Source organism: Solanum pennellii, chromosome 1, assembly GCF_001406875.1.
Source record: "Solanum pennellii chromosome 1, SPENNV200".
Taxonomy (NCBI): Eukaryota; Viridiplantae; Streptophyta; class Magnoliopsida; order Solanales; family Solanaceae; genus Solanum; species Solanum pennellii.
The window spans coordinates 94,239,732-94,250,677 of record NC_028637.1 but is presented as its reverse complement, the minus strand read 5'-3'; the positions used below and the strand labels follow the sequence as shown (position 1 = coordinate 94,250,677).

Below are 10,946 nucleotides of genomic sequence, written 5' to 3'. Positions count from 1 at the left end.
AGGGTCTGTGACGGTCCGTCGTGCCCACGACGGTCCGTCCTGCCCACGACGGTCCGTCCTGCCGTGTCGTCACGAAGTTCAGAGAGTCGATTTCAGTACCCAAATTTCAGAATTCTAAGTGTTTTGGAACGAGACCCCTCGACGGCCCGTCGTGCCCATGATGGTCCGTCGTGGGTTCCGTCGACTCAGACAGTTTTTCCAGAAATAAAATCTGCTGCTTAAAACGACTAAACAGGTTGTTACAAAAAATCAATTTAGCATAAGATCACATTTATACTTGAGATTTCACCGACAAATCGAAAATGAAGAGTAGAATTGAACGAGTATACTTAAAAGAAATTCTATATGTAGTCTTTTTCACTTTTAATAGTTCTATAGAAAAAAGAAAAGAATTTTCTAATTAACTTTAAGTTAAATAAAAGATTTCTTTTAATTAAAAATTTAATGAAAAGAAAAAAACAAAAGTGAAATTGATGAAATATTTAATTGTATAATAAACATTTTTTTCCTTAAACTTATTTTAAGTTGTAGGTCTCTAATTTAATATTATTAATAGATAATATTAGTTTTGAATTATTGAACAAATAGCATATTATTAATTAATAGCTCTTTTTAAAATATAAAATTAGAATATAGTTATAGGAAATCGAACCCGCTCGATGCTATTTTCCTCAGCTTTGGCTGAACGCCAGAATCCTGATTTAAGTAAAATAGAAGTAAAATTTCATCCTATATATAAGTAAAATAATATATAAAATGGTTAAATAATGTATTTTGGACATCTTCAACACAATCAAGTTTTGTAGCCTAGTGGTTTAAGATGTCTTGAATTAAGCCTCTTATTTAAAAAAAATTTCATGTATATTTTCAATTTTTTACCTCTTATTTTAAAAAATTTTCATGTATATTACGTAGTTAATTTTTAAAATTTCTAGTGCGCTCTTTCATCTTTTTTTTTTTCAATTTTTTTCAGGTATATTACATAACTTTTTTCGTGTCTATTACATAGTTTTATTTTTAAAATTTATGGTACACTGATTCATCGAAATAAAAAAATATACTCGTATATAATTTCTGAACAGCCTTTATGAAATTTTTGGCTATGTTACTATATATATATATATATATATATATATATATATATATATCAATTTTTCGATAAGGGTGTTCTCTTGGACACCCTGACATAGTGTGGATAGGCCCTTGCTTACAACAAATTACATCCTCACCGATATCTCCATTATTTCCTTGAAATAATGATACTTAAATCTTTTTCTCTTAAGAATGATTTATACTTTATCTTTTGTAATACGACATTAAAACATGACACATAAATTAATATTGAGGAAAAATAGTTTATGTACTTTTTGAATATATGCAAGTTAAATTTTTTTATAAAACTTGGACCATATACATAAAATATTCACACAATTGAAATTGAGATAATTTAATTTTTTTTATTCTAACTCTTCTCGTGTGATTTATGAGCTATTAAGAATTTACTCCGAACGCATCTAATTGAAGTAGAGTTAAATATGCTGATGTAGAGGTACCCACGAGAATAGTGCAGTATCACTCGTAATAAAGAAAGAAAAAAACAAAATTAGTAGTATAACATTCTCATCTTTGCTAGTGCTACCTATATTATGCCATAATACATGCTAATTCAAAGAAAAAAACAAACTAACACAACAAATTTGTAAATTGTGACACACTTTATTCATCGTTTACCATCTCTAAATTAGTATAAATACACTACCTCAATTTAAAATTATATTCATCCATAAAAAATAAATATATATATATATCTCTATACATAAAACTTTTTAAAAAAAAATTAAATCAAATCATCATGAAATACTTTGCAGTAGTACTAGTTCTAGTTGTCCTAGCCGTGGTCCAGCTAGCAATAGCTGGTCGGCTAGAACAACAGGTCGGAGTCTCTTGTGGTCAAGTAGACGCTAATATGGCACCATGTATCTCATATCTGACACAGGGTGGTGAGCCTAGTGCATCATGTTGCAGTGGGGTGAAAACCGTAAGTGGTATGGCTCAGTCAACTGATGAAAGGAGAACCGCTTGCAATTGTCTTAAGGCCGCAGCGAATCGATACGCCAACCTTAAAGATGATGCTGCACAAGCCCTCCCTAGCAAGTGCGGTGTATCTCTCAACATCCCTATCTCCAGGACCATTAATTGTGACACGTAAGAATTTAATTTATATATACTGATAGTAAACGTAATTTAATTTTTCAGTTAAATAATTATAATTAATATCTATCTTCTTTTCTTCCTTTTTTTGGTCTTATTTTACAGAATCAGTTAAACCAGCTCGTGATTCACCGGGAATAATGCTTCGCAATGGTGTTATTTAAATTTTGTTATATATATATATATATATATAAAATATGTGTATTAAATAAAACAAGGGTTGTTAAACCCTTGAATGTTGTATATATACTATACTCAATTACTATGCAGTAATTTGAGTATTTTACTATCTTATTTTTGTGTTTGTTTAATTCTGCGTTTTTTCATTATTTTAAAAAAATGGGTTAATTTATGTGTTATAATTAGAGTTTTTCGTAAATTTTTATATATCGTTTAATTATTTTAAATTATCTATTACTGTAAATTTATAATATTTTTTAAATAATTTACAAATAGACAGAAGTATCTGAATCGGTTATGTAATAAAAATAAGAGCGTTACTGACATACTATAATTATAAATCATAGTAGATTAACAGTACAAAATTATAAGTTCATATTTATACTCCATTATTCATGTATCTAATTTGAAGTATAATTTTAAAATAATGTTGTTAAGACATCGGGAGTTGTGCCACGTGTTAGCGATTGTCACCAACAAGTCAACAACTATTTTTTTTATAGAAAAAAAAACAAAAATAATAAGTTTTGGCCAAAAACATCTCACCTATATCTCAAACTTAAGCTACATCCTTAAAGTATTATTTATAACAGAAAATATCCTTCAAGTATTTAAAAGTGAGCAATTTTCGTTCTTTGATTAGATATCGTCAAAAAACTAAGGGATCCTACAAAAACATGAGCAGACACGTGACTATCAACAAAATTTTTCCTCCATAATTTCATTACTTGCTTACGGAAATAAAAAAGTGTTTGGAAGGTGTGAGGGTACACTGATATTTTTTCTCAATCTGCTATTGAAGTGATCAAAATATTGATTATGTCTCGCATTTGAGTTTCTTTCTACATTATTAGAAGTGGACGTCTCCAACAAACGTCGCTTCTAGCATATACAATTCAAAAAAAACATATGCCAACTAATAATATTTCAATATCAAATGCATAAAAATAAAAATAAAACTGTCAAATTATTTTGCATAATGCTAAACTCAATTATCAAAAAAGTTTATGATAATATTTTTGGCATATCGAAAAATAATAAATATGAAGGAATGACTTGTTTTTGTGGGATTTGTTAGTTTTTTGATAAATTAAAATAGAAGGATAAAAATTGTTCACTTTAAAATACTTAAAAGATATTCTCTAATAAGAATGATACTTTAAGTATGTAATTTAAGTTTGAGTTATAGTTATAAGAATGATATTTTAAGTATGTAATTTAAGTTTGGGTTAATTAAAGAATAATTTTAACGAAAACTCTAGTACCATACATTAAAATTTGATGTACACCTTGCATTGCGCATACATAAAGAATAAATTAAATTTGTTTTATTAAAATTATAATTATAGAAGTGTAATGTCATTTTGTCATCAGTTTTTTTATTTTTTTATATGTATGTATAAAAAAAACACAATTTGGTTGTTGGAACCGGAAAGAATCTTTATTTCTTGAAATTAATTAAAACTGAATGTATTTGCATCATTTCATATGTATTGGGTGGCATACATATCAAATTGTCGGTAAAAAACTATATTCTATAAAACAAAAAATAATAAGTATTCATAATACATTGAAGCCATAATTTAAATTATTTATAATTAAAGTTATAATATAGGGTTTCTGCAAACCCAATAACTTTCACTTATATTATAATTAAATTCGTACCAATAATTTGGAAGCCTTGTTTCCATGAGATATGGATTCAAAACCCTCCAACTCTCTCTTGCTTATATTCTTATATTATTTATTACTCTTGTAATAGGTTTTCGTGATTTCTTAACATTAATTTTCAAAAAAAGGTAGGATCTTATTATAAATTAAGTCAACTTTGTATAGGCTTATGTGTTGAAAGTAGCGAATAAGACTGATTTGGATGGGATAATTGGGCCGCATAAAATATTAGAAAATTTTTATTTAGAATCCAGACTCAATTATCAATTGATTAACAGGAATAGGGGTTAGACCGAAAGAGGATACAATACGAAAAAATTATCTGTTCCTCTCATTTCTTTCTAGAATCTAAACTTCTCATCTCCATTCTTATCTCTTAACTCTAATTACTTGATATTTGGTACTTTTTCTTGTAACTCGAGTGTTGTTATTGTAATTTGGTAACTCAATGACTATAATGTTTATATATTTGTATTAAGAATTCGGCTTTGTTTTAGATTTTAATTTATGTCGTTGATTGTCACTATTGTTTGCATGTTTCTTGTTCATTACTTATTTAAATATATTAAATATCGAACATTATTATATACATTAGCTTGATATCGTTATCTTCTCCCTCCATATTCAATTTCAACTTCTTCTAAACATTGAAGAACATATTACAAAAATGGACTCGTTCCTTTCTAGATAAAAGTTAAAAATAAAATAAAAAGTGATGAATGATTAATTCCCTAAAAACCATGAGCAAATTAATTCAGATTATTATTTTTTCCTTTTCCTTTTTTCTCTATGTCTCACACTTATGATAACACAAGACTATGTTATTGCAAGTAATTTATTTTATTTTTTTAAAAAGGATTGAATAACTAACTTCCCAAAGGTGAGAAATAAATTTGAGCATTTGTACCATCATTACAAAAACACTTTTAAATTTAAACACTTAAAATAAGAATTTATTTAATATAAATTTTTTTACACTATCATGTCATGATCACCTTTACATGTTATAACGAGTAATACAAGTATTATATTTATACTTATTTTAAATAAATTTAAAAAATGATTACAAGTAAATAAAAAATAAGAGAGATAGACATAATATCGTAAACCTCATGAGAGACTAGTGTTATAGAGCGAAATCTGGAGGGAGGTGTCTGAAATTGTTCCTTTTAAAAAAGTAAACTAACTAGCGGTATGTAAAACTTTAATATTTGATAGAACAAAATTATGATAGAACAAAAAGTGATTTATCTATCTAAGTAATGAAAATACAATTTCATTAGAAAATGACAATGAAAGAGAACGGAGAAATCACAAGTGCAAACCTGAAGAAAAGCAACTTCTTTCCTTACTCATAGTTATACCAACATTTGTAAATTTAATTAAGCTATGACAAACTAACTTAGCTTTAGCTATTGAATTTATCACATCTATTCTTCTTTTCCTTGCCCCATTTTTTGACGATGATAATGATGATGATGAGGGAGAAGATGAACGACGACTTCCCTTTACTCTAGCTGGCTTAGAAATATCTAAGCCAGCTAAGTGAGGAAAATTAAGCCGAGCCTTAGAGCCTCGTATTTTGAATGCGGCTTCATCATAAGCCAAAGCCGCATCTTTTGGGGTCTCATATGTTCCTAACCACAACCTTGAGCCTCTCCTATTTGGATCTCTTATCTCCGCCGCGAACGTCCCCCATTGCCTCCGTCTCACTCCAATATACCTCCTCCAATCATCTTCTGGCGCGTGATGAACATCATCACGCGCCACCACTGGGCCCCGCTTTGGGTCCTTGGTCGGTGTTGTTTCCACAAGGAATGTGTTACCAACGCTACCAAAACTTGAGGCAGGAGGACTATTAGGTAATTCAACGTTGCTTGAGGGCGAAAAAAATTCAAAAAAATCGATATCACTTAGAAGATATTGCTTCATTGATTCAAGTAGATCTAAATCAGACGTGAATATTTCATCATCAACTGGATTCATTTTGTTTTGATCACTATAATTGTGTGAGTATATATATATATATATTATTGATTACTCATTATATTTTATATAAATAGGTATTTCTGTGAAGATTCCATTTTAAGCATGTGCATGTTATGCGCGTTATGGTTTTTTATTATTTAAAATTGGGAAGAGAAATAAAATACTCGATAAAATAAGTAGTGATACACTCCCTCGGTCCTTATATTAATCGTACGTATATATATAAATATATAAAGGTTACTAAAGGAGTTACTTTAATATAATTACTTAATTATTTTATAGAATCGAGATAAAATTATTTATTTTTGTGTTACTTAAATCATAGTATTAAAGTATTCTTAATATAAAATTAATTTTATCTTATCTTATTCTTAAAAAAGAATACAATTTGGTGAAAAGAGATAAAGAGTAAAATATGCTAGTATATTATTATTTATATATGAGGAACGACAAAGTAACGATTATATAGTTCTGAATTAAGATTCATTTTTTAGATCTTGAGAAGGTTACTTGCAAGTTCACATAATCTTTTGATTTTGGAATTGAATATTTTTTATTTGAAGAACAACCTTAGTTAAGCTATAAAAAAATGTAACATTTGATGAATCCCTCAATATACACGGCCTCTGTCATTAGGTTTTGCTAGCTATCTTTTGAGTTAATATTTTAAAGATCGTGAACAGTTTTATTCTATATCAATAAAATTATTCAATCTAAAGTTTTATCTTCAAAAACTACTCAACTTATCTATCATTAAAATAAATTTGACATAACAACATAAAATATTTTTTAATGCCATGCAATTATGAGCCCCACAAATACATAAATTATAAAATCTATGAAGTTACTTAGATTCTACTAAATTATTTCTGCAATATTAACATAATTACTAGCAAATGATAATGTTCTGCATGTTTATGCTTTTAACTCGTTCAGCAGATCGATAGTTTATTAATTATCACCTTATTTGCCCAAATTTTATTTATGGATTGTAATAGCTTCTATTATACTGTATTTGTGGGGTGGGGTGGGGTGGGTAATTAAATAGATTATATTTTTATTGATGGATCTGTAGATATTGAAATTTTGTGAGATTTTACAAAATGTATTTAATTTGAATTGGAACTAGAGAAAATATGTTCAGTTTCAATTAGAGTTTCTGGGAGCTACTTAGTTCAGATATTTCTCAAATTCATGAAATATTCATATATAGATCAAATTAAATCATCCTAGTTCGAAAAATAAATCACTAACAATCATCGAATCATGGATAAATCTAAACATTAGAAGAGTAGAATAAAGGGATGAATAAAATTGTAATGGTAAATGTGATTTGAATGAATTTTGAGGATAAAAGCTTTAAGTTGACTAGTTGAGTAACATTTTTTATACAAAACAAAATTTGATGGCTTTCAAGATAATTTCTCATAGTTTAATAAACTTTAAAATATTAGCTCACGTCTATTATGAAAAAAATGATTTTAATATTACATAATTCATGTTTGTTGCATTATTAACTTTAATCGGTAGTCCAACTCTTTCGTGCATTAAATCACTATTTGTATCTATTTTCTTCGTCTTTAATTACTTGTCATTTTTCTTTTGGGAAAATGCACAAGTACTACATTAATCTATGCTTAAAATTCCAGAGATATATTTATACTATACTAAGGTCCTATTACCCCTGAACTTATTTTATAAGTAATTTTTTACCCTTTTTCGTCCTACATAGCACTAGCTTGAAAGAAAAAGTCAACCAACGTTGGGTCCACAAGATAGTGTCACGTAGGCCGAAAAGGGATAGAAAATTATTAATAAAATAAGTTCAGGAAGGTAATTGGACCTTAGTATAGTTTAAGTGTGTCTTTGAGATTTCGGACATATGTTGAGGGGGTTACTTGTGCATTATTCCTTTTTTTTTTTTTGATATGTTGAATATATTTATATTTAGTATTTCTGTACTTGTTATTTTTTTCTGTTATATCCTCAACTTATTAACATTGATATAGTCAATAAATATATATGAAACTAATTTAGCTTTAGCTATGAAATTTATCACATCTATACTTCTTTTCCTTGCCCCATTTTTCGATGATGATGATGATGAGGGAGAAGGTAAACGACGAATCCCCTTTGCTCTAGCTAAGTGAAGAAAATTAAGCCGAGCTTTAGAGCCTCGTATTTTGAATGCGGCTTCGTCATAAGTCAAAGCCGCATCCTTTGGGTTCTCATATGTTCCTAACCACAACCTTGAGTCTTTCCTATTTGGATCTCTTATCTCCATCGCAAACGTTCCCCATTACCTACTCTCACTCCAATATACCTCCTCCAATCTTCTTCTGGCGCGTGATGATGTTCATCACGCGCCACCACTGGGCCCCGTTTTTGGTCCTTAGTCGATGTTGTTTTCCATAAGGAATGTGTTACCAACGCTACCAAAACTTGAGCTAGGACTATTAGGTAATTCAACGTTACTTGAGGGGGAAAAAAATTCAAAAAAATCGAAATCATTTAGAAGATATTTGTCATGACCCAAAACCGAGCCGCGACTGGCACCTACACTTACCCTCCTATGTGAGCGAACCAACCAATCTAAACCCTAACATTTCAATATAATATCAACAGAAAGTAATGCGGAAGACTTAAACTCATTAATAAAAACCAATTCAATAACTTCTAAAATTCAACATCTATTATTCCCCAAAATCTGGAAGTCATCACCACAAGAACATCTATGATCAAATTACTAAACTAAGAGTATTCTAAGAAGCTAAAATAAACAAAAGCTAGTCCATGCCGGAACTTCAAGGAATCAAGACATGAGGAAGAAGATCCAGTCCAAGCTAGAAGCATTAGCTCACCCTGAAATCCGGTGTAATGAAGACTGGCTAGAGTTGCGGTTGAGTTGAAGACGACGGTACGTTTGCTGCACTCCACAAATAACAAAGAAAACAAATACAAGTAGGGGTCAGTACAAAACACGGGTACTGAGTAGATATCATCGGCCAACTCAAAATAGAAAACAGTATATATCAGATAATATCATAAATCAACTACAATACTCAACGTGTAGCAACAACAAGTTCTATAATCATTAATAAGCACCGCCAAGTTCACACATGAGGACTCAAGCCTCAATACCATACTCTTTTGGGAATTAGGTTCATTAGATTGAGTATATTAACATCTTTCAAGATTCTTTATCTTTATTCCTCTTGTGTCGGTACGTGACACTCCGCTCCCCTACTACTATGTGTCGGTACGTGACACTCCGATCCCCTAATTCTACGTGTCGGTTCGTGACACCCGATCCCCTAATTCTACGTGTCGGTTCGTGACACCCGATCCCCTAATTCTACGTGTCGGTTCGTGACACCCGATCCCCTAATTCTACGTGTCGGTTCGTGACACCCGGTCCCCTAATTCTACGTGTCGGTTCGTGACACCCGATCCCCTAATTCTACGTGTCGGTTCGTGACACCCGGTCCCCTAATTCTACGTGTCGGTTCGTGACACCCGATCCCCTAATTCTACGTGTCGGTTCGTGACACCCGGTCCCCTAATTCTACGTGTCGGTTCGTGACACCCGATCCCCTAATTCTACGTGTCGGTTCGTGACACCCGATCCCCTAATTCTACGTGTCGGTTCGTGACACCCGATCCCCTAATTCTACGTGTCGGTTCGTGACACCCGATCCCCTAATTCTACGTGTCGGTTCGTGACACCCGATCCCCTAATTCTACGTGTCGGTTCGTGACACCCGATCCCCTAATTCTACGTGTCGGTTCGTGACACCCGATCCCCTAATTCTACGTGTCGGTTCGTGACACCCGGTCCCCTAATTCTACGTGTCGGTTCGTGACACCCGCTCCCCTTATTTCATTCTATTAATTCATCAATCCTTCTTTTATACCAAGGCATCATCAACCCCATTACTTTAGTTCATCAAGCCTTCTTTTATACCAAGGCATCATCAATCTCATTAACAAAGTAGATTAGGGTTTTTCAAGATTTGGGATTCAATAGCTTCATCATGCTTATTTTATCACAATTATATAATCACATTCATACAAGCATACAATTAAGCATATAGAAGGGTTTACAATACTACCCAATACATATCATTCGCTATTAAGAGTTTACTACGAATAGCATAAACCATAACCTACCTCCACCGAAGATTCGTGATCAAGCAAGCAAATTCCCCAAATTCTTGTTGTCCTCTTCGTTTCTCTCTCTCTCTACTCGTTCTCCCTCTCTTTCTGTTCTTTTTCTTTTTCTTATTCAAACCCTCTTTCTTTTACCCTAATTAGCATATAATTAAGTATAAAGGTGGCAATAATATCCCACTAATTAACTCAAGGTTACCTCTTTTAACCCCCAAGTAATTAGACTTATTAACATTAACCCACTAACTTTATAATTAAAGCAGGAATAGTCCAAAACGCCCCTTAAATTACTAACCGAAATCCGACCCAGCCTGGGACTTACGCACCCTGTGACGGCCCGTCGCGCCTGCGACGGTCCGTCCTGCTGCTCCGTCACAGAGTTCAGAGACTCAATTCCACTAAAGGGTCTGTGACGGTCCGTCGTGCCCACGACGGTCCGTCCTGCCATTCCGTTACGAAGTTCAGAGAGTCGATTTCAGTACCCAAATTTCAGAATTCTAAGTGTTTTGGAACGAGACCCCCTCGACGGTCCGTCGTGCCCATGACGGTCCGTCGTGGGATCCGTCGTCTCAGCCAGTTTTTCCAGAAATAAAATCTGCTGCTCAAAACGACTAAACAGGTCGTTACAATATTGCCTCATTGATTCAAGTTATCAAAATCAGATGTGAATATTTTATCGTCAACTGGATTCATTTTGTTTTGATTACTATAAATGTATATATTTT

General features: G+C 31.8%; 2 protein-coding genes and 1 pseudogene across 2 annotated transcripts; 1 reads left to right on the top strand and 2 right to left on the bottom strand.

The window, feature by feature from the left end:
* The first annotated feature begins 1,781 nt into the window (after positions 1 to 1,781).
* LOC107029540 (non-specific lipid-transfer protein A-like) lies at positions 1,782 to 2,544 on the top strand. Its single transcript, XM_015230977.1, has 2 exons — positions 1,782 to 2,205; positions 2,317 to 2,544. Exons 1-2 carry the CDS (start codon positions 1,853 to 1,855, stop codon positions 2,324 to 2,326), a joined length of 363 nt encoding a protein of 120 aa, XP_015086463.1. The 5' UTR covers positions 1,782 to 1,852; the 3' UTR covers positions 2,327 to 2,544.
* A 2,774-nt stretch (positions 2,545 to 5,318) lies between these two features.
* LOC107025075 (ethylene-responsive transcription factor 2-like) lies at positions 5,319 to 6,048 on the bottom strand. The gene has a single exon (XM_015225944.2). The coding sequence runs from the start codon at positions 6,046 to 6,048 to the stop codon at positions 5,374 to 5,376; it is 675 nt and encodes a 224-aa protein (XP_015081430.1). The 3' UTR covers positions 5,319 to 5,373.
* Positions 6,049 to 8,090: 2,042 nt separating this feature from the next.
* On the bottom strand, positions 8,091 to 8,593 carry LOC114075569 (annotated as a pseudogene).
* Positions 8,594 to 10,946: the final 2,353 nt, after the last annotated feature.